At 45.6% G+C, this 24,080-nt stretch overlaps 1 protein-coding gene and 1 non-coding gene across 3 annotated transcripts in view; both read left to right on the top strand.

Annotated features, from left to right (window-relative positions):
• The first annotated feature begins 2,418 nt into the window (after positions 1-2,418).
• Positions 2,419-24,080, top strand: part of PRKCA (protein kinase C alpha) — a 398,747-nt gene continuing 377,085 nt past the window's right edge. The window contains exons 1-2 of one of the 2 annotated variants that reach the window (XM_078438248.2): positions 2,419-2,827; positions 5,794-5,825. In XM_078438248.2, the coding sequence (XP_078294374.1) occupies positions 2,655-2,827; positions 5,794-5,825 (205 nt within the window). In that variant the 5' untranslated portion in view covers positions 2,419-2,654. The remainder of the gene's footprint in view (positions 2,828-5,793; positions 5,826-24,080) is intronic. The other variant, XR_013552221.2, reaches the window with a different exon arrangement.
• Positions 20,968-21,158, top strand: LOC132688694 (U2 spliceosomal RNA). Its single transcript, XR_014136103.1, has one exon. It is a non-coding gene; the product is annotated as a U2 spliceosomal RNA (small nuclear RNA).

Genomic DNA, 24,080 nt, shown 5'->3' with positions numbered 1-24,080 from the left:
AGCAACAAGTTTTAGGTGGTAGCCTAAAGATTATTGGTTTTAAGTGAACCAGTCTGGTTTTAGAGTCATCGTTGCAGTGGCCTGACTTTGATCCCAGCCCCCAGCCTCTGGGTCCTGCTGGTCTGAGCAAGACCCGTACAAAGTCTGGAACTTACTGCTCAAAGGCAGGACTCACAGAGAAGCGTTCTGACAAACCATATTCAGTCTACCATTCCCTGTTCTTTCCTGCACCTTCTCCATGAAACAGCTGATTCTAAAATCATTACCAATGCCCAGGACTGACTTACCGCTCCCTCTCCCCCTTTCTGTAATGCCCTCCATTTCAGTGCTATGAAGGAGAATTCTCCGGTTGGGTGCAGGGGTAAACCGCAGCCCACATTTCCATCCGTCCTTGCCAGGGGCAGCGTTACACTGCTTGGTAAATCTGTTCCTGGTACATCTCCACCCACAGTCCCCACAATTGGGCTATGCTGTAGGCAACCGACCACTGAGGCTCAGCCCAGTTATCCATCAACTGGCTTCTAGTTAGTTCTCTCTTCACCCACAAGAAACAACAGTAACAACTGAGGCAAGAGAGCCAAGTCACAACCTGAAAGAAAAGATATATTGTCTCCATCTGGTCCACCCATTGGGGCGATCAGTCACTCCATTCCACCACATAGGAGATGACCAAGCTGCTGCCATGGCTCCTTTGGTTGTTAGCTCATCTTCCGTATTACTTTACTCTGGGATTCCAGTCTCTGCAATCTCACCCTCCAACTCTGCCGGCTTTTTCTCCCATCATTACATCAAAGCTTTAGGGAAACGGAAAGAATCCTGTCTTTATAAAATGTGTGAGGACCACACTTAAGATGGTGAGGAGGAAAGAATTGTGTGTTTTATTCTGTGTGCTATCGGATTTACGATTCTTAAACAACAAACAACCATGGCTTGGAATGCTTACAGTGTTTTGCGGAGAATTTGATCCATATTCCCAACATGCTCTGCTTTTCATTCCTTCCCTTGCCTCTTCCTTTTTTGCCTCCTTGGCCCGGAGGCGCTGCCATGATGGGTGAAATTTCTGATCAGAGCATCAAACAGGTGCACTCTCTTAGCATTAACAACATTGTAAAGGGGCCAGCAAAGCCCACGCTCCACTAATGGCCAGTCTATAGCTTACACTTGCTAAAACACGAAAGACACTTCTAGAATCAGGCATTCCACGAGCCAATCTTAAAGATGGTAGCCCCAGGTGATCCCTGTGATGGACTCTAAAATTGGCATATATCTTTACTTTTTTTTCCTTTTTATTTTAAACTTCTTGAAGAATTAAACAGCCTGCTCTCTTTCTTGATGTTCTTCAGCTCGTGTCGTCGTTTTGTGACCGTAGTGAATCTGACAACGTAGAAAAACAACAGTGAGACGCTGGGGGATGGTTGTTTCCCTTCTGTATGTTAAGCACCCTCCAGGCAGAACTAATAAATATTCAGCAAGTGATTAGTTGGTCCATCCCCACGTGTCCTTGGCAGATCCCTGCCAGCTCTTTCACCAGCAGTTTCACTTGGTAATTTACAAGTGTTCTGGCTGCACTCTGCACCTGCCAGCATTGCAGTAATTAGCTTAGGATGCAAAACGCTTTCTAAATTAAGGTTCCGGACTTGTAGAATCAAGAAAGGCTGATAATCAACCTTGCAACTGTAGTACCCAACGAGCAACGGGATAAATAGGGATAAACAACCAGGACAAGTCCTTTAACCGTCCCGCGTGCACATTAGACGTCTATGCGAGATGCAGGTGAAACACAGCTCAACAGTTAGGGGCAGGTGGCAGGGTCAGTGTGCGAAGATTTGCAATCAAGCCTTTCCTCCTGCCCTATATGAGCAGCGTGGAGGGCGCAGGCCGGGGCGTTTGGGGGCACCTACGGCTGGAGGGACAGAAAGCCTCAACGCCGCGTCTCGGAAGGTGAGGAAGGGCGGGCGTCCGAGCGGGTTGGACCCAGAGACGGCGGCGGCGGGCGCTGCCTGGAGCCCGGTGCAGCGAGTCGGACGTCCCGCCGGGGCGAGAGGGGACCAGGAGCCGGGCGGGGAAGGATGAGCTGGCCGGGATGGGAGGAGGAAGCCGAGGGAGCAGGAGGCAGAGCCGGAGGAGCGGAAGAAGAGGAGGCGGAGGAGGGCGAGAGGCAGGAGGGAAGGGAGGAAAGGAGAAAGGCGGCGGAGGAGAGCGGCCCGCCCTCCCGGCGTCCTCCTCCGCTCCCAAGTTCGGGCGGGCCCGGCCCAGGCCGCCGCCGCCCCACCCCCGCCCTTCCCCGGGCTGCTCGCAAAACGCGGAGGCGCCGACTCCCCTGGGCGCTCGCGCTCGCGTCCGCCCCGCGCGCGCCCCCGCGGCCCTCGCGCTCCGGGCATGCGCAGTGGGCGGCGCCGCTCCGGGCCGCCCCTGCCGCCGAGAGTAGGAAGCGCGAGCGCCCGGCGCCGGGCTGTCAGTGAGCGTGGGGCCAGCGAGCGAGCGAACGGCTCCGGCTCCCGCGCCCGCTCCGGCCCGACTCTTCTCCGGCCGCCGCCGCGCCGCGACCTCGGCCGCCGGCCCGCGTCCCCCGCCCGGGGTCGCCCGCCCCCGCCCCCCGGCCCTCCCCGGCTGCTGCCGCTCCCCGGCGGAGGCAAGAGGTGGTTGGGGGGACCATGGCTGACGTTTTCCCGGCCAACGACTCCACGGCGTCTCAGGACGTGGCCAACCGCTTCGCCCGCAAAGGGGCGCTGAGGCAGAAGAACGTGCACGAGGTGAAGAACCACAAATTCATCGCCCGCTTCTTCAAGCAGCCCACCTTCTGCAGCCACTGCACCGACTTCATCTGGTAGGTGCGCGCGGGCCGGGGCGCACGGCCGGCCGCCCGGACCCCCTCTCGCGGCGCCCGGGGGCTGGGGACCGGTCCCTTCGTAGCCTGGGTCGCATCGCTCCGGGGACCCTGGCTCGCCCCCCCCCCCCTCCGCCCCCACGGCCGGGCGCGCCCACTCCGGGGCTGACTCACTCGGGGAACTTGGAAAGCTGGCCGAGTCCGAACTCTCGCCCGGAACGGCGCGCGCGCTCCGGGGACGCTTATCGGGCAGGACTCCCGGGGAAGTCGCCGCCAGGTCACACACACCCCCCTGCCGCAGGAGGGGAGGCTGGCCCCGCGCCGCAGTGACACTGATCCCCTTCGCGGGTCCAGTGTCGTCCTCCTCCCAGGTGCACCCGCCCTTCTGCACCGACAGAGGAGCTGCTGGTTGGGTGTGAGCGAAGGGGAGCGAAAGAGCCCAAAGGGCAGAGTTTTCCCGGAGAAACACGCCCGAAGTAACCGGGGAGCGGCGGCGACTGCGCCTCGCGGTCCAAGTTACGGGCGAGCCAGGCTGGGCGCATTCGGGGGTGTGTTTTGCTCCCCAGCGGGCTTGGACTGCGCTGCTAGCTTGGGTCCCTGCCTACTGTAGCTCGTATCCGCCGGGCACGGGAGACCGGACTTGTCCGGGTGAACCCGGGGAGGGGGGTGGAGAGACCGCAAACTGCTGAAAGCTTGCAGTGGAGGGAGGGAGGGGGGGGGGCGCTAAAACCAGGCGAATGGCAGAAGGGCAGAGGGAGTCGTCTAAAACAGACCCTGTCAACACGAGATTAGACGTGCAGCCTGGTTGAGGAGGACCGAGGCCTTAGTTAAGAACACTACTGTAAGGTGTCAGAGCTCAAGTAGAATTAGCAGTGAATGCAGGCATTAACTTAAGTCAGTGGTGTGGGGTTCCTGACGAACGGAAAGCCTTCAGGGGTCTCCGCACCCCGTGAGACCAGGTGAAAGCCGTACATGCCCTTTTCCGGTCATGGTTCTGGCTTTTACTGATTCTCAGAACGTGGGCGACCCCTTCTCCCACAGACCCCGACGTGTAGAAAGCTGGAACTTCAGGAATACTGGGTGTCCCAGTTTTTTCCCCTTCAGATTGGCAGATACCTACCAGCCTTTTACTGTCAATTGATGAATGTGGCTAGGAAGCTCCCCAAGTCAGAAGTAAGGCAAGGGTTCCTTAATTCCTGTCGACCTTAGGCTAGGGGCTGCACTCGGGTGACAGTGTCACAGCGCACCTTGCCACTAACCTTTGCGTGACCTACCTTGTTGGGGCCCTAGGCAGAACTGGTGGAGAGCTTTGTGAATCCATCACACCTGGAGGCAGAGCACCTCAAGCATGTTGCTAATAAAACGCTTAATTTTGCCTCTGGATGGCATCTGAATTCACACGGCGGGGGGAATCATGAGTACCACGAATGTGCTCATAAGGTGCTTAATTTTTCCTTTATGGAAATTATCTGAATCCATCACACCTGGAGGAACTCGCCTCTAAGGGCACCACAGATGTGCTAAGGTGCTTAACTTTACCCTTATGGAGGACTATCCGAATCTACCACACCTGGGGAAAATCCCCTCCAAGGGAGAGTTGGACAAGCCTAGTCCTAATAAGGTGCTTAGTTTTTTCCTTACAAATCTCAATAGTTCCGTGAAAAGCACAGTTACCGTGTCTATGAATGATTACCACTGCGTAGTCAGCATATGAAGCAGTTGTGTTCCAAGGAGAAGTTAGCCATATCTACAGTTCTCTAAAATAAGTTCTTAGAGCTTCAGGGCAAAGAAGATAGTGCATCTAGTTAAGGGGAGTCCTGCAGCCTCCTATCCCATGCTCCATAAAAAGGGAACAGTAAGACTGCTGCCTGTCTGTGCCAGAAGTAGGTAAATTAGGAAAGACTTGTAACCTACACACCCAGGCTCGCTAATGTCTTTCCACTCTCTGGTGCCCCAAAGGATGAGCCCCTGGTGAACTGCTGTGGCACTTCGGGTCACCAGGTGTAATGTGAAGTGGAAAATAAAGGTCTCCCTGTCAGCTTCCTCCCTGGCTAATTCACCTGACCGTAAACTACTCGGAAGGTCCTGGAAAATATTCACGAGGATTGTCTTGCAGTGGTTTTAACTTCAGTTATCTTTCATTGTTTCTGTGGGTCCTTAACTTACCAGCTTGTTTTAAATATTAAAACACTTCAAAAACCATAAAAGTTTGGGTTTATGTGGGGGGGGGGGGTGTGACTAAACATGAAGTGTCTTGTCAATTTAGGATGGCTATGTAAAGCAAAAGATTAGAACTTATCCTAGAGTTTTAGTGCAGTTCATTCTAGTTGTAACTGTGTTTATGGTTTAATGTGTCTGGCAGGGAGGGCAGAGTAAATTTTATAAAGTAACCTACAAGAACAAAATAGCCTCTGTATTTGCTTTGAATCCTGTTGATTCTCCCCCCCCCCCCCAAAAAAAATTCACGTGCAATTTTAATAAACCTATATTGTAAAACCGGTCTTTTAAATCAAAACAATGTTGAGTGGGTACTGTTTGGAGGTTTCTAGACCCCTATTCTATAATAAATCAAGCCACTTCTTACTTTAGGGAGAGCAATGACTTTCATTTGGTCTTTAGGGACCAAATTAAAGTACTGCTTTCAAACATAGTCCTCTTGTTGAACATCATGGCCAACTCCAAATACCCTAGCCGTCTGGTCTTGAAACTTCAGTATTAATAACAGTGTAAACTTAGAGAAGATTGTTGTACATTGAAAAAATTCAAGGAGCCTTTGGAAGCCATACAGAGGTTGTTTTTTTTCCCCCAAAACCGAATTTATTCAGTACTCTGAGCATGTTTTCCTATAAAATCGTTGGTTCTCATGTATAAACCCTTAGTTCTGTGGAATACTGTTTCATAACTGGCTTAAACTGTGGTATACAACACAAGATATGTTAAGATATTTTGTTGTTTCTGTTTTTCAGGGGGTTTGGGAAACAAGGCTTCCAGTGCCAAGGTAAGCTGTCACGTTGGATTTTATTTTCAAGTACAACATGAAACCAGCATTCCGAATGGGAACAATATTTCCAGTCCTTTTTTCTTTGTGATCCAAAAAAAAGGTGGTTTAGATATTTTCAAAACGAGGTCTCTAAATTGGGACTGTTTAAAAAAAAAAAAAAAAATCAAACGGTATTGCCTAGTAATCTGCATATAGAGCTGCCTTTTTCTCATTGAAGAAAAAAAACCTTCCTGTAACTTTATTTTTTGCCAAGAACATTCTTGTCAGAAACTGCTGTCTCTGTGTGGGTGTTGAGGAAAAGAAATGGAATCACTTTGTATTCATGCGGCTTTTCTGGTTCTTGCTCGGTTTTTGTTCTTTATTGCTCTTACCTATGCCTTAGGTTGGACTCCTTGTAACTAATTTTGGGCCATGTAGCATTCTAGTGAGTCGTCTTGTTTTTGGTTCCCGATTGTTGTCCAGAACAAAGTCAGCACATTTAAAAGTTACCTCGATCAATCATAATGAGTTGCCATGCTAGGAGGCACGTTTTTCCTTTAGTGCGAATGCGACTGTATGTGTACTAACTACCTCTTGCATCTGGGGAGAAATCCTTTATTTCCACCTCGTATCTGTAGTTGTGTATCATGCGTGTTAGGTAGCTGTTCTATACACTGTGTTCTATTTAAAGTCAGTGCTTGGTAGCTTGTGAGGGCATTATGGGCTCACAAGCCCACCTTCTGGCTCTCCTCACCATCTATATTTTTAGTTTTGGTTCCATTTCCCATCTGGGTGAAGGTTTATTAGGGTAAGTGGAAAGAGTATGTTGTAGACTGGAAAATATTATCCTAATGCTGTTTAATACTAAGCACATTAGAGAGAGACTGTGTACTTCTTAGAACCCTAAAATTGTGCTAGTGAGTTGGTTTATCTTTTAAGGTTCAAATTCATGAACTGGTTTCTTACACTTCCTAAATATGTCTTCAATGCAGCTATTTTATGGTATAGTTAACAGTCTACCTTCATGAGTGCTTCCAACTCTGAATCAATCCCTGAGAGTTGGGAAATCAAGAGCTATTCCTTTATAGAGAAAGGTGTGTTACTGCCTCACTCCTTGTAAAAGATGAAAGGAAGATGGGGCTCTTTACGTTTTCCAGTTGTGGACCTGAACTTTGTTAGGCAATGGTTGGGTGTAGGCTGGAAATAGGACTTTATTTTTTTTAAAAAACTTAATGTTTATTTTTGACAGATACAGAGCACGAGTGGGGAAGGGGCAGAGAGAAAGGGAGAGACAGAATCTAAAGCAGGCTCCAGGCTCTGAGCTGTCTGCACAGAGCCTGACATGGGGCTTGAACTCACGAACTGTGAGGTTATGACCTGAGCCGAAGTTGGTTGCTTAACTGACTGAGCCACCCAGGCACCCCAAAATGAGATTTTTTTTCTTGAACCTTCCTTTAAAAAAAAAAAAATGGCAAGTGTGGTTCTGGGCTGATTTATGTCTATTTTTTTGTAACATTTGGGTGGGAACCTATGGAAACATAAAAATACTTGTTGAAATGAAGGTTAGGTGTTAAACTGTCATTTCTTATATGTTAAAACTTCAGGATAAGCTGGGTGTCTTCTAGACCTGCTTATTTGAGTCAATTTTGTTGAAATCAGAGTGGCAGTGTTAGGGGTGTAAGGGAGTCCTTCATGGTTGTCCCCCCCCCCCCCCCCCCCCCCCCAGACTACATTGAATTTTTTCTTTGGAGTGGATTAGATTCATGGTTTCATGTGAGCTTGACTCCCATAAAGTAAGAAGTGAAATTGTAGGCTCTTCTCTCTTCCCTCCCTCAGAGATAAGCTATTCAGTCACTCTTCAAGAGCTCAAAATTTCAAATCCTTCTCCAATATCCACCCACCACAGTAGGCAGTAGATATCCTTCCCTGTCAAAATCTTCCTTATTCTATTTAGTGGTTGCATGTGGAGTGTATCAAACTTCTCCATTTCTGATGCTTTAAGTTCACACTTGTGAAATATTGTCAGTGATATCCTTGGACACCATGGTATTTCTATAAAAGATCCCTAGAAGAATGTGTGTACATCTTAGGTCTTAATGAGTACAGCCGTGTTCTCAGAAGGTTACAGTTTGCATTTCCAGTATTAAGTGTACCCCATTCCTTTCACTCTTACCAGTATAGGATAGGTCTGTTTTCTGACATTTTTTGCTCTGGTAAGTGAAAAGTTTGAATTTTCATCTGGGTAAGGCTGAACCTTTGTTTTCAGACTCGTTTTAGCCTCTGCATTCTGTGGATTGCCTTTACCTAGTACTTGAAATGTAGTTCTTACAAAGTAGACAAAATAGAGCAGCGAGTATGTGGTTGATGTGGTTCGTTGGGGAAGAATTAAACCACAGGTCTTATTTGGGTGAGTTTCTGTACTGCGTTTACAAACTGTAATTCACAAACCATTTCAAATACAACCTAATATGCTATCTGCTCGTTACATTTTGTTTAGTATGTATGCTCAGCATTTGACTTCGAGTATGCATGCGCTAATCCATTATTCATAACTTCTGGATGTTTGCCCAGGACAATGCCTTTTAATTGCACAAATACAGTTCCCTAACACTTGCATTTTGGCACTCTCCTCAAAGGTAACATCTCCTCATTTTAGAGTATACTCAACTTAGAATACACTGTTTTTCTCTTAATGTTCTACCAACTTAAAATCTTGTGTTTGGTAGAGTCCTGGTCTTCAGGAGAAGAGCCCCTCATCCCGTGCCTTTAGCAGCATACCCTCTCGAGATGGCAGTTGGAGTTGGAGACTTTTTTATTGCTTATGTTTTCTCACCTGATGGAGGCAGCATCTTCTAGCTCTTAGTATATGGTCCATGACTTTGGTCAGTAGAATAGCTGTAGCTAAGTATACCTTAGAGAGGCGTATGTGCTCCAAATATCTCACCTGTTCATAAAGTAAGATAGCTTGAAATCTAAAATATCCTCTCCCTTGGTAAATGTTCAGAGCTAGAAGACCGAAGCTGTGAGTGGTAGCCCTTTAAAACTGGGTTTCTAATCTATGCTATTAGAAAGCATTTTATAAGCACACGAAGACTTCTCCAAAGACTTCCTGGATTGTTGCCGTTTGTGCTTCATGCTGTTGTTTAGATGGCAGTACAGGGGTACTGCTGAGAAGGTGGATCTTACCAGGGCTGGTAACCGAGGAGGATCCCACTGTGAACATTGATTGGCTGCCTGAAATCGTGAAAGCAAGGGCCATACACGCTGGAGAACAAAGGAAAAACGCAGAACGTAGAGCGAGGAGCTGTGAGATAGTTAAGGTTCTTAGATGACCAGCTTGGTGCTCTGTAGCTCTGTCCTTTCAAGGGTAATCTCAGAATTTGCCTTCTGATTTTTGTGAGGCTTAACTTCCTCTTGCTTGATGGGCTCCTTGCTGGTTTTTTCCTGTGAGGCTAGCAGAGAGCTGGTCCTTGCCCCCAATCTGTTCCCTCCCTCCAGGAGAGGGAGAAGGGTTTCTCTGGCCTGGTCATTGAGGAGGTTGAGATTCAGACCTTGGGAGGTCTGTCTCCTGTTGCTAGTCTTGTGCACCAGCTGCGTCCGAGAGCTTCTGTCACGGAACAGCAGAGACCTTCACCGTGCTGCTCAAATGTTGTCTTTTCTCTGGGGTAGTGGAGCCAGTGGTCTTACCCTTCCACTACTAGGAAAGGGAACAGGCCAACTAGACTACTAGACCCCCCCTGCCCCCCCCCCCCCCCCCCCCCAGCAAGACTGCTTACACTTCTCAAATTTCAGTGGTACAAACATTCTCTCCAAATGTGACCTGCTTATCAATGTGACAAACCGTTGTGAGCCTGTTAAATCTGTTCCATCTCGGCATGTTTTTTCTGCTTTTTCTGTTCAAAGTCCCAGATCTTCAAAATGAACAACTACCCCAGGATCTTTGAAGAATCCCCTAAAGAGCATCAGATCCCCACCAGTGACCACGATCAACAGACTGTGGCTCTGAGTGATCAACACTGGATGTTTGCGGGGTCTGCTGGGAATGTGTGCATGCTTGTGTGATACCCGTGTGCTGCTGTGCATCCATCTTGAATCTGGAGCCATTGCTCTAAGCGCCCCCCAAATACTGTACTTCTCCTGTGATTCTAACTGAAGCTGCTTTTCAGCAGCTAGGGGTTTAAAATCCATTTCCCTTAGGCTGTGGCCTTCAGTTTTGAAGGCCTGTTTCAGAATAGATTTTACCAGCTCACCTGAGTGGGATGGTGTTTCTTCTCTCTTGAAGATTGAAGGTTGATGGTGTGTTCTTATTTCTATGAAATGTTCTTACTTTTGAGAGAGCATCCCAAGCAGGGTCAGAGCTCCCAGCCCAGAGCCCGATGTGGGGCTCGAGCCCATAAGCTGTGAGATCATGACCTGAGCCAAAGTCAGATGCTTAACCTACTGAGCCACCCAGGTGCCCCTGAAGGTTGATGTTTGAGGGAAGAAAGTCCCCCTGCCCTCCCTCTGTTGGCTGCATGAGAGAAGGAATTGCAGAAAACTGGGCCCGTTTAAGGGAGGATGACCTTTAACGGGGTAAAGTTGGCAGCTTTGCAGAAAAGGATATCCGGTTCTTCCTGTGGCTTACAAGACGCTGGGAGCCATGTGGTGTGGACACCCAAGTGCTAGGAGGTGGAAGGGGGCTGGGGTCTGAGTTGGGCCGAATCACGAAGTTGACGGCCTTCAACAGATTTCCTTCCCATGTACTAGCTCATCTACATTAGTGACGACCCACTGATTTTCAAAGCTGGCCCCACGATTTCCCATCTTTAAAACTGGGGTGTTGGCATTTTGGCACCCCATTTCTCGTTGGTTACTCTTCAGATGAGAAGCTGTGTTAACTGTAGGGGATCTCCCGGGGCCATCGAAACAATCCCAAAAAGACTGATCCGTGGAAGAGTATAATTTGAAATTCTGATGGTTTTGCCTTGAGGTCAGATCAAAGCCTTAGTTCATCTTCAAAAAGAATAAAATTGTCAAATACCTAAAAGAGAACCATGGTGGAGGTGGGTGTTAGAATTGCCTTTCTTTCCAATGCTTTTTTTTCCCCCCTCCATAAAAATGCATTAATACTCATTAGAAGGAGGGATGCATGGATGAAATTGTTGGATATTCCCATTTGGTGCTGTATACTTGATAGGAAATGACTTCTGATTAATGGCTTCCTGAATTGCTACTTAGTGCGTTAAGTGAATGTGTTTAGTTTTACACTCCCCACCAGAATCTGATTCAGTAGTGTAGGGAGTGATGATTGGACTAAGCAGGAGAAACCCTAATGATTTTTTGCAGATGGACCTGACCTTGAAGTTTCCTCTTTAACTTTAATGATAGGATTTACTACCCTCTGAGCGTTTCACTCCTAGGCGACATTCTTCAAACTTAAGTTTTTAGGCACATTAATTCTTGTTCAGTTTTCCTTCCAGGTATTCAAACTAGTGTTCACTGTGGAGCTTTCCTATTAGGATGAAGTCCAGCTCCTGAACGAGACCTCTTAAGTTTCCTGGTTTCTTCAGACTCGTCTACCGATGGCTTTGCTTCTTTCTGTGCTTCAGTTACTGCAAATAAGTTGCAGTTTCCCAGAAAGGGTCCTGTTCAAATTTTTTTGCCCCGATACCCTGTCTCACCTGTGAATATTAGCCTGAAGTTTAGCTCTGACGTCTATTCTCCCTGCCTTTCTGGACGCTCTCCCAGTCATGGGACCCTCCCCCTCTGTCGTTCGTCTCCTCTGCCAGCCTTGAGAGCAAGGACTGCTTGTTTCTGTCTCCTGTTTAATGCAGTGCCTGGCACTTGGTAGACACTATATAAATATTTGTTGGATGTATGGTTACACAAAAGACCTAAGATATGAATGTCCGTAGCCAGAAGGATTGCAGTGACTTCTGCCTGCATACTTTTTTTTAAATCTCGTTTATAATTCAAAGTGATGTCAACTAGGATAGATCATTAGATGACTTCAGAAAATAACTCTCTGAAGCTAAGCATACCTATTCAAAATAGGAAACAAAATGCTAATTTGTATCTGTTATAAGCAATGGTAAATTTAATAGCAAACTACTTAATGTGCCTTTTATCTTCAGAGAAGTATCTAGACATCCATAACGAATACTATTGCCACAAATTAAACAGCATACTATGGGCCACAGCAGGACGGGGGAGATGGCTTGGGTACAGGGTGAAAAGTTAAAACCAGCTCTGGTGCACGTGTTTGGTACAGTCATTTAAGTGTTTCATTTGAGAATGCTAATCGCTGAAACCAGACCGTCATGCTCCAGAGGGAGTAGTAGCTCAACTTTATTGATTCTGATATTTTTAAACTGCTCGTACCTGAAATGTTTCTGTGCCTTGATGTGAGAAGGAACGGAGGAGCGTGGCAATGGGGGTGCCCAAGTGGAACTGTGAAAACTGACCGTTGCTTTAAAGACCTCCGTCAGTTGAAAGGAAAGACAAACTGATGTTAAATGCTGAGAGGTGCTGGACGCTTAGGAGCTGTGACATTTTACATGATTCCATCCCCAGAGCCCCCTCATGAAGCACAGGATAGGATCTCTTAGAAATGAGAGTGCTGAAGAACTACCAGGCTGGTGGGGGTGGAGCAGGGGGTTCAGATTCAAACAGTTGTGCAGAAAACCCTTTTCAGAGCCAACTGGAAACTTCTTTGGTACTTACAAAGCCTGGATTTATGTTAGAGGAAAGAATGAGGCCATTAAGGGAAACATTTCTTGGTGACAGAATTAAGGCTTCAGTGTCCTGTCAGAATTTCCATGACCAAGCCCTTTATTTGAGATGTTTTCTACTAAACTGAAGTGTTATGTTGGACTTCAAGCCGAGGCATGGACACTTCAGTATTGGTATGGTATTAACGGTCAAGTCGAGATGAAATGACCATAGCTACATTAAAGCCCTCTATTAAATTATACAGAGGGGGAAGATGGCTTCTGGAAATAGATTTCTATCAAAAATGTAATGGAGGGGAATGATTGATTGTTAGCACAAGATCAGAATTAAGAGCAGGTTCACAAAGCAAGACTAGTCTGAGGGCAGTTCATCTTGAATGCGTTTACTTGTGGGTTTTTTTTTTCCCCCCCCACCCCAGCAGTTACCCATCTTCAGTTGTAGCATTTTGGGAAATATGGGATCCATCTGTAGTCTCTGCAGTGATTTCAATAGGTAGTTAGGAAACAAAGGGGGAAATGCGGGACGTGAAATTGTCCAAGTTGTATTTAAACTTTATAAACTCGTTTGTATGAGGAATGGGGTAGGAGGAGAATCCAGTTAACAGCTACATTTTGAGCTGTGAATAATCACAATAATTGAGATTAATTACAATTGTGACTATTCGACTCCCATGTTTTCAACAGGATAATTGACACTCTTGACTCTCCTAGAATGTCTAGTAGTTCATGCGCAGTAGTCTATGCTGTAGACTTTCCTTAAAACTCTACAGTCACCCATGAAGGGTTTGCTCTTAGACCTTGTTCCAAGCACTTATCAACACCGTTGATCTTCACAATTTTGAAAAGGTAAGCAGTGTTATTTTATAGATGGGGAAACCAGCACTGAGGCACAGGAAGCTTAGAACTTGTCCAAAGTCACAAAATTGGCAAACAGTGGAGCTGGGCTTCAAACCCAGGCTGTCTGGGTCCACCCTCCCAGACTGTGAACACAAGTGTTGGGCTTTGTATTTTTTTTTCTTCCAATTTTTAAGTTTATTTTGAGAACACATGCCCAGTAGGGGTGGGGGAGAGGGAGGGAGGGATGAGAATGAATCCCAAGCAGGCTCCACACTGTCAGTACAGAACCCCCATGTGAGGCTCCAACTCATGAACTGAGATTCTGACCTGAGCAGAAACCAGGAATCGGGTGTTCGACAGATTGAGCCACCGGGCACCCCCCCATGGTTCGTTCTGTTCGGTAGGCTTACATCACTACCTGGGCTATGGAGGTGTGAAAGAGGGAAGTCTTTGAACTCTGTAACAGTTGCCATACTAGTCACAGTGGGAGATGATGCCAGATCTGTGCACCTGCTCTGTAGATCATGCCTGGCACTGGGGGGCGTGGGACAGAGCGCTGGGCATTGAGCAGAGAGGAATGCTAGACGAAGAGTCTTCATAATAGAAGTTTGAATGAGATAGGGGTGGTCGAAACATCATGGGGGTGGGGAGATACTTCCTGGGCTCGTTAGGAAGGAGCTTTGGAGTTGGGCTTTGTAGGATACAGAGAATTTCCTTTGGGAGAGATGGAGGCTTTCTAAAGCGAGGAAATAGCTAGAGCAAAGCGGGAGGAGGCAGTGGCGAGAGGGACTCGTATAATTGGGGAGCAGCATAGGCCAGGACGGAGGCCATACCATTAGAAATGTCGCAAACGTGCCTGGCCCCAACGGAAAAGCTGATTCGAGAAACCTATGTGTTTTCCTCCACATGCTGCTTCTATGCCAGCACTGTTTCATACCTTTTTATGTGGTGCTTTTTTCCTCAGAAAATTGCAATTACAGGAGAGTAAAGCATTGTCTTCATGTGAAAGATATGTCGTGTTAGAGACTAGAAAATAACTTGCTTTAGGAAGTGCATGGCTTTGACCCTATTCCAAGGGTCTCTGTTATGAAGCTGGTACTGTTAATTGCAGCATCCTGTTGGAAGCCCAGGCTGTTACAACATGGAAATTCCGTGACTAGAGATAATCCACTGAGTTAGACCCGATGTGTTCATAACCTTAATAAGGAAAAGTAGAAAAAGCACCTAATGAAAATCATTTTCTGTTTCCAGAACTGCATACTAAAGGTCAGAACTTCTGGTTTGTTGTTAGTGGTTATTCCCAATCCCGACGGTGCTAGACTTGGATGTTTATAATCCTGATTAGAAATGTGTTTAAAGGAAGGCAGAGGGGTGCTGCGGAGCTATGCATTTTGGGAGAGAAAGAGGACTTTCACGTGGGTTTCAGAGTTGCAGAATAAAAACTCACGTAATCCTGGCACTATGCTGACCCGGGCTTATGACGTGCCAACACCCTATGGGGAACTGGCCTTGTTCCCACTATGTAGGAGCAGATGGGGGTCGGGGGCACGGTGCGCGGGGAGGGGGTGAGAGGGAGGGGAGCGGGCGGGCAGCTTGTTCATGGTCAGGTGGCTTTGAGACCAGGCGGAGTCAGTAAATGTCTGTCTGTGATCTTTACCATCTGAAGCTATACAGCTAAGTAGCCAATCCCTTTTACTTTTCTCGTTCTGCTTTCCCTTAGATTATCTAATAAAGCATGATTTGTGGTGCTGTTTATTATAATTAGGATAAAACTCTCATTGATTCAAGAAAGCTAGGCTCGGGCTTATAAAGGCTTTTAACTTCTGTTTGGATCGCTCTTGGAATTAAGAGGCAGTAAAGGAGCTTCATGTATTTTCCTTTTGAATTAATGCATGCAACTGTCATTTCGAAAATACAAGATGGGAGCTGACTGTAAAAATTCAAGATCCCACAACTTGATTCTTAACTGCTTACGATGTACGGAAGAGTTCAAATCCTAGTTCTCTTCTATTCCATAAAGGTGCTTTTCTTTGGTGCAGTTGTAATCCTAAGTTGGTACATGGATGTTTTAACACTTTGCCAGTGGAATACAAAAACACTGGTCCTGTTCGGAGTCATTTGCCTGATTTTGAAATCTTAGTAGACCTCACTTTTTCACATGCCGAGTTGGAGCATTCAAGTGATTTTTGTTGAGTCTCACATTAGTTTCTTCAATCTGAATGACTCAATACGGAAAATCTTTTAAAAAAAAATTTTTTTTTTTTTTAACATTTATTTTTGAGACACAGAGAGACAGAGCATGAACAGGGGAGGGTCAGAGAGAGGGAGACACAGAATCTGAAACAGGCTCCAGGCTTTGAGCTGTCAGCACAGAGCCCGACGCGGGGCTCAAACTCCCAGCCCTCATGGACCGCGAGATCATGACTTCAATCTGAATGACTCCTTAATACGGAAAACCTTTTTTGCAAAAGGTATGCGTGAGAGAGTTGAGGGGGTAGGTGGGGGGAGAGGGAGACGGAGGCTCTGAAGAGGGCTCCCTGCTGATAGCAGAGAGCCCGAAGCAGGGCTCAAACCCACAACTCAAGATCATGACCTGAGTTGAAGTCGAAGACTTAACCCATTGAGCCACCCAGGTGCTCCAATCATCCTCCTCCTCAAACTTTACCACCCCTTTAAAAATGAGGGTCGCCTGGGTGGCTCAATCAGTTAAGTGGCAGACTTTGGCCCAGGTCATGATCTCGTGGTTCATGGGCTCAAGCCCTGCATTGAGCTCTGTGCTGACAGCTCAGAGCCTGGAGCCTGCTTCAGATTGTGTCACCCACTCTGCCCCTTCCCTGCTCATGCTCGATCTCAAAAACATAAAAAAGAAAAAGACACTAAACATTCCAGAAGCATCCAGGACCATTAGGTCTAAACTCCAGGTATCAGAGTTGAGCTGCATGGTCTCGATTTTCCCTTTTTGCTCAATGGCACCATCAAGCACCATAGCACCTGCTGGGATTGAGCTGAGTCTGTGCTCCTATGATGCAAATCAACATGCAAAATCACATTTTATAAAGTTTAATTATTGGGTGGGAGCTGGAGTGGTTGGCATGATTAAGACCGGCCATTGTTAAGGTGCCTGGGTAGCTCAGTCGGTTGAGTGACTTCAGCTCGGGTCATCTCAGTTTGTGAGTTGGAGCCCCGTGTCGGGCTCTGTGTGGACAAGCTCAGAGCCTGGAGCCTACTTCGGATCCTGTGTCTCCTGCTCTTTCTGCCCTTCCCTGCTTGTGTTCTGTCTCTCGCACTTTGCGGGGGTGGGGGGGAGACTGGCCATCATTGTCCTTGCCTAAGGCGAATCTAATAAAACCCAGTAGAAGGATAAGTTAAGGTGAAGGTGCTGGGGAGCAGAGGATAACACCCCGGATGAGGCTCTGGGTTTATTAAACTCTTGGTATCCTACCTCCCGTTATATTAATGGTTTTCATGACTTCACAAACGCAGGAAAAACTGTTCACGATAGTAACTGATAAGATTGTGAACAAGGTGCTTTTGGCTGACTCTCTTATCAGTGCAGAATTAATGAAGGCCTAAGTTTTATCTCCAAATTTGGAAATGCATGGTCAGCTTCTGGCCCTTGTTTGTATTCCTGTGTAACCCTTCGATGTTCAATTGTATTCAGTATGTTGTAGACTTGGTCCTAACAGCCTGCAGCTATGTGGAGGCTCCCTTGGGATGTTTAAAATTTATTAGAAACGGTAGAACATACTCGTGTGAGATGGGCACAATCTTTTGGTTACTAAGAACTTGGGTAGCTCTTAAAAGCATCAGATTTAATATTAAGTTCTGTATTCTTAAAATTTGTTCCAGAGCACAAGCAGGGTTGAGGGGCAGAGCATCCCAAGCAGGCTTCGTGCTTTGTGCAGAGCCTGACATGGGGCTCGATGCCATGGCCCCGGGATCATGACTGTAGCTGAAATGAAGAGTTGGAGGCTCAACCAACTGAGCCACCCAGTCTCCCCAAGTTCTATATTCCTAAGTGATAAACACATGCTTGTGTTTAAATGTAGGTTAACAACCTGAATTAACATGCATCTAAGTATTCCCCTTTCTTGTCCTTCTTGGTGAATTTTGTAGTCAAGGGATCAGGAAGAGCTAGGTTCTTAGAATTTTAAATCGACAGAGGACTATGGAGACTGTATAGCTGAGGTCCTTGAATTCATAGCTGTGGAGTTGGTCCCCAGAGTTGAATGACTTGATGTAAATGTAATCATGCAAGTGTGACCACCTGAATCTCCAGCCCCAACTCCTGTCCGGTGCTCTCCTCCTCCTGCTTGGTAGGTCATAAACCTGTGAACTTAGCTGTAACCCTGTAGCCTCGAACCTTAAGTGATGTTGCCAGTAACCATAGGTGCTCATCCAATAGTTTCTATTGAAAGAAAAGACGTGAGGAACCTGCCAAGTAGGCGCTTGATTCCCTTTACTTGAAAAACGGCTGTGCGTTCTAGAGATGAGGTGTCTTGCCCTAAAGTCTAGGAGTTACATTAAGGATGATACATCTTGTAGTGTAGATGACCAGTGGGAGTAAGATCTTGAGTTGGTATTGGATGGGAATTAGTGAGCAAGGAAGAGGTCTACTTGAAATTCTTTTTTCCTGACTTTTGTTTTTCTAATTTTAATTCTTTGGGAACAGGCTATGTTCCTAAGGCTACTTAAAAAAATTTTTTTTTTAAATGTTTATTTTTGAGAAAGCATGAGCGGGGGAGGGGCAGAGAGAGGGAGACACAGAATCCAAAGCAGGATCCAGGCTCTGAGCTGTCAGCACAGAGCCCAGTGTGGGGCTCGAACTCCTGAACTGTGAGATCATGACCTGAGCTGAAGTCAGATGTTCAATCAACTGTGCCACCCAGGTGCCCCTAAAAAAAAAAAAAAAAAAAAAAAAAAAGTTTTTGACGTTTTTTTTTTTTTTTTTTTGAGAAACTGAGTGGGGGAGGGGCAGAGAGAGAGGGAGACACAGAAACTGAAGCAGGCTCCAGGCTCTGAGCTGTCAGCACAGAGCCTGACATGGGGCTTGAACTCAAACTGTGAGATCATGACCTGAGCCGAAGTCTGCTGCTCAACCGAGCCACGCAGGTGTGTCCCTCCTAAGGCTACTTATAATCTTACATGGAGATCTCACACCATTGTTGAGCTGGCATTTTCTAGATTATGTGAAATTCTGCACAAGTCAGTATCTAGTTAATCCTAGATACTACAATTAGTACCTATAGATTTAGAGTAGCCCCTTAAACAAGATGTGAAAAGTAACAAAATGTAACCATGGAGTTTACTTGGTTTTGCTTTCTGTAGTAAAAGTAACTCCACCCTTAGAATTTATTTCTGGACCACAGTACAGCCAAATAAAGAAGTCAGATCTTTATTTCCTATAGTTGCAGTGTTGATCTGAGGTTCTGATCTTGGAAATACAGTAATAGAAACGCAAAATAAACAAAGTGCTAGATCTGAGAACATGTTTATTCATACTTTTCTCAAAACTCATTTTCTATCTAAATCCAAACAACACAAGTCCTTGTTAATTGTTCCTTGGAAAATTGTTCATGTCCTAGATTTCTAAGTTCCTCTAAAAAGGAGCTCAGAATGATCATTCCTCCTGCCTCACCCCTCCCCCCCCCCCCCCCCCCCCCCCCCCGGGTGAATTTCCCTGTAGTATTCTTGGATGTCTTTATTGCTTTGAGTATTTGAGCCCTGTTCAAAATCAGGAAATTCTAAGTGAAGACCTACCACTGTATGAATAATTTTGAATATTGTTAGGACTTAAGTGCTGAGAGTAGGCAGCTTCCTTGCTACATTCTCTGCTCCTTTGTGCCTGCTCTATGGAAGTTACTTCTGCTTTGGATAATAGCCTGCCGTTTCAAATAATTGTTTTCTGGGAAGAAAGCTTTGAATCTGGGGTGGGGCAGTGAGTAGGGACTTGTAGGCTCATTAACTGAGACACCAGCCACATCTCTTGGTGATTAAACTGTCCCTGGCACTGATTGGGGTTCTATGTCTTCAAACACTTGAAAGAAAGGTTTTTTGTTGTTTTTTTTTTTTTTCCCCTTTCAAACGGTTATTTTGAACTTATTTTAGGTACAGGAAGGGTGAAAAATGGTACAGGGGGTTTCCCTAGATCTCTCACCTGGCTTGTCTCCATGTTAACATTTTACATACATTTCCCTTATAATGTATCTGGGAGTGCCAGGGTCTTTGGACCTGTAGAGTTTCCCGTGGTCAGAATTCTTGGTGACCCTCCCAGTTACGCAGCACCTTGATCTATTTTCAGCAGAATGGCACCTGGACACAGAGGTTTGATCAGACTCAGGTTCAATCTGGGTCATGGTTTTTTTTTTTAATTTTTTTTTTTCTTTAAATGTTTGTTATTGAGAGACAGAGCATGGGAAGGGTAGAGAGAGGGGGAGACACATAATCTGAAGCAGGCTCCAGGCTCTGAGCTGTCAACACAGAGCCTGATGTGGGACTCGAACCCACAAGCTGGGAGATCGTGACCTGAGCTGAAGGTCGGATGTTTAACCGACGGAGCCACCCAGGCATACGTTTTTTTTTTTTTTTTTTTTTTAAGATGCTGTTGTAACCATGTGCATGTATATTGCGGAAAGAACACCAGTGGAGTATTTTCCTATCAAACCATCTCAAGTTGAGGACTGTTAACCTAGTCAAATGGGTTTAAGTTTTGCAGTATCCACTATCAACGTGGGAACACTTGCATGCTACACGTGGAAACTAGGTTGTCAGGTCTTTCCAAATGTATGGTGTTCATTATACCTCTATGCAAATCTTGGTTTTTACCAAGCACTGTGGGTGAGAGGTGCGTGTGGGTGTCTGTGGGTGGTGGTGGAAAGAATTGCTAATTGTCAAATAGCCACTTAACCTGCCTGAGCCTCACCCGCGTGACTGAACTTACGGTATTTTTTGTTCGGGGTCTTAATTTCCAACAGAATTGGGACTTGAGAGTTATTTTTGTACACTGGAACATCTGGGGGGCAAAGAGAATAAGCACACGAGGGGAGTTGGGTGTGTGCCTATCTGAAGAAGCAGATGGTCCTCTACTCTTGGACCTGCTGTGTTGTACAGAAGCATATGCTGTTGAGGTGGAGGGAAGAGGGTTTTCATAAGAATCGGGGGCCTTTTCACCCAGGAATTTAAGTTTTAGCTAAATGATTTGAGATGTCTAGAAAGCTAATGGTTCCTTAACTGTAGAAGTACAAAAAAAAATCACCTAGGAAGTGCTAGACTGGAAATTAGGTAATCTTGGTTTGAATCCAGTTTAGGCCTCTGCCATCCTTGTAATGAGGGAGCCGGGTTCTCTAAAAGGTGGCAAATAGGTGACATTCTTGCCAGCTGCTGTGGCAGAGCACGCTAACCGTGATCCTCTTTCAACTTGGGAACCCTCCACTTTATACAGCAGGTAGCCGTAAATATCAGGTGATCAGAGTTGGTGTGGGAGCCCAGCAAACCTGGTCATTCCTAGGCTGCCTTATTTTCCAGGCCTCCCCCACCCCCAACTTTTGACCTCTTGAGGATAACGAAGATGAGCTGTCACCTTTCTGGTCAGTGTTTATATGTTCCCCCCTCTCATTGCTTCTCGGCCTTTTGGCTAAGATCAAGTGTATCTGTTATCAGTTTAATGTTTCCCTCTCTTAATTCTTTGATACAAGAACAGTATCTCAAAAAAAAAAAAAAATCTAGGGTACCAAATTAAAAAGAAAAATCCTTGGGGTGCCTGAGTGGCTCAGTCGGTTAAGCGGCTGACTTCAGCTCAGGTCACGATCTCGCAGTCTGTGAGTTGGAGCCCCGCGTCGGGCTCTGTGCTGACAGCTCAGAGCCTGGAGCCTGTTGCAGATTCTGTGTCTTACTCTCTCTGACCCTCCCCTGTTCATGCTCTGTCTCAAAAATAAATGTTACAAAAAAAAATTAAAAATCCTTGAAACCCTGAAATTTTGATGCAAAACAAATCACCGATTACTGGGAATACTTTTGAGAAACTGAGACCATGTGAGTGGGGGAGAGGGAGAGAGAATCCCAAGAAGGCTCTGTGCTCCGTGCAGAGCCCAAAGTGGGGCTCGAACTCCTGAAAACGGAGATCGGGACCTGAACCAAAACCGAGAGTCCGACCGACTTAACTGGCTGAGCCACCCAGGTGCCCTGGGAATTAGTCTTAGGAATGGAGTTGGTTTAGGATGGTGGTGGGTAGGGGGAGAACCCCGTTCATTCCTTGATGCTATTTTTATTAACATGGAAGGTGTTAGATTCTTCTGACTTCCGATGGGTCTAAGCCGGTGTTTTGGTTTTACTGTCTGGTTTATGTGAACTTCTTATAGTTGAGATCTGGTATTTGAATTGGCTTTTGATTTTGTGTTCTTGGACCTGCGTACTCTCTCTGGAAATAAGATTTGTAGAGGAAATAGCAAATAGGAGTACACCTCTGTTTTTGACTTTGTGGGAAGCGTGATGAAGGCTGAAGGAACGGTAGTCTAACCAGAGCAATACTTGCTGGTGGTGGGAGTCGACTGCTGTGTTCAGAAATGTATCAGAGAGGAAACTAGGTTGCAAGCAGCAAGTTGGGATGTGATGTTCCTGAAACTGAACAGAGTTGAGAGGAGAGAAACCCTATGGGGTAAGTAGTTGTGATTTATTTATCTATTTTTTTGAAAGCTTGCTTACAATCCTTTGAGCTAGACAGAGCCCTAGGATTACTTTGTTTAGAAGACTGCATGCTTTTGTGTGCACAAATCCTATTTGTGCAAATTTGACCTTTAATTTCCATAACTGTCTCCCATCCCTGTCCTCCTTTTTAAAAAGCTGGCCTCTTGTGTGAAGTGTTAGGCTTTACTGTTGTAAGGCCTTAAAACTTGTGTTGGTAGCTGGCAACCATACATCTCCTCTAATATGTATTTAGTACATATGCTCTACCAGGCACCATGTTAGTTCCTGGGAATGATAGTACCTGAAATCAAATGGAGTATGGCCTTGGTGGATGGCTAGGGGTCAGGCACTTTGCATAGCTTATTTAATCTTCATGACGGAAGGAGGACAGGTTATCTTATGGATGAGGTGTAAAGGTTGTGTTGCCTGAATTCTACAACTAAGTGGGTTAGGTTAGTATTTATGTATGGATTGTGATGATGGATGCATTGTTTTAAAAATCAAACATAGGTTATTGTGATTGTTCATCCAAAAGTTGTTTTTGAAAGGTAAATCCTTCATATTTTTAAAAGATTACTTTTTTTTTTTTTTTTTTTTACAACTTGGATCCAGGTGTTGTCTGTCCCCCGTCACCTCCCCCTCCCCTCCATGCCAAGTCACTCCTATTAAAATGTGGAAAATCTCTTTGTAAGAACATGCTCTTTAATTTCCTGTCTTAGATTCTGGTGGGATAGGGTGATCTAAAACAAGTTCAGTCAAGCCTAGCAAATATTAAATTGAGGTTTCAAAGATCCATGGAATGAGTTTATACTTGACAAAAGATGAATTCAGCCCTGCCATTTTACTTTCTAGGAGTGTCCTCTTTTCTCTCCTTACCTGAGGTTGGGAGACTTTGTAATTAGGTTTGCTGTAGGTCTGCTCGGTCCATCTTTTTGAACTGTCAAGATCAGTTATGTTGAACTTCTCTGGTGTCGGGTGCAATCTGGCCATCACAAACTTGGCCTCTCTCAGAAGTGGTGGTGTGTACTTTCTGATGTGATCACCAGATTTCACATGAGGCTTGTTTGATAGGACTCTAATTTACGAGTACTTGTGATTCTTGATATTCTGAAGTTTGATAAAGGAGAGGCTTGCTGAATGACGGGACACCTTTGTTTTACTTTTGATCGGTTTACTTAAAAATATTGTTACATTTTTTTATTCTCCTACTTCCATAACCTCCCAGCATTTGAAATCAGTTCTGCAAACATCTCTATCCTTAACCCCCATGATTTAATTCTTCAGTTTCCTGTCTGCCCTCTGTACATCTTTCTCATGTCATATATTGGAAATAAGTCATTAGTAGTTAGCTTTTATTTGAAGATTAGTACAAGTTGATAGGAGAATTTCACAAAATGAGGTATAAAATTTTAGATTATCATCTATTTAACAGATTGTGTACTTTAACATCATTCTGTCTGCCCAGTGTAGTGCCTAATGCTGGATATGCAAATAAGCCAGACTGAGAGCATGTCTGCTGTAATCCCTCTAGTAATGGACCCAGCCACTAATCCAGTAGTCACGTGGGCAAATTACTATAGATTGCTTATGGAATTATAAAGGAAAGGCCTCAGGACTCAGCTGGTAGATAAAACGGGGTCCTAACTTGGGAGGGGGTCAGGAAAATCTCAATGAAACCACATTTGAATGAGCTCCTAAGGATAAAAAGGGGTTATTGAGGTCAAGAAAAAGGGAAAGGCTTTCTGGACAGAGCAACCAGCCTGTACAGAGATCCTGAAAGGAAGGAACACTGTGTTCTAGAGACCCAAAGAAGCCCTTAGTTAATGGAGTTTTTGAAGCAAATCAAACCATCTTTTGTTGTTCCTTCCCATGAGTTAGGGTCATAAAATCATAAAAAGTATTTAATACTGCATGTCGTAATGTATCCTTTTTGCCTCTGGCATTCCTCATGGATCGTGAACATAGCTGTGCTTCTGTTGCAATCCCAAGAAAAACCTTATAAGGCAAAAATACTAATGATGTTTCATGAAAAGGACTTGAATGA

Source organism: Panthera onca, chromosome E1 (assembly GCF_046562875.1).
Source record: "Panthera onca isolate mPanOnc1 chromosome E1, mPanOnc1 haplotype 2, whole genome shotgun sequence".
NCBI lineage: Eukaryota > Metazoa > Chordata > Mammalia > Carnivora > Felidae > Panthera > Panthera onca.
The sequence above is the reverse complement of the archived record's forward strand: the minus strand, read 5'-3'. Positions and strand labels throughout refer to the sequence as shown.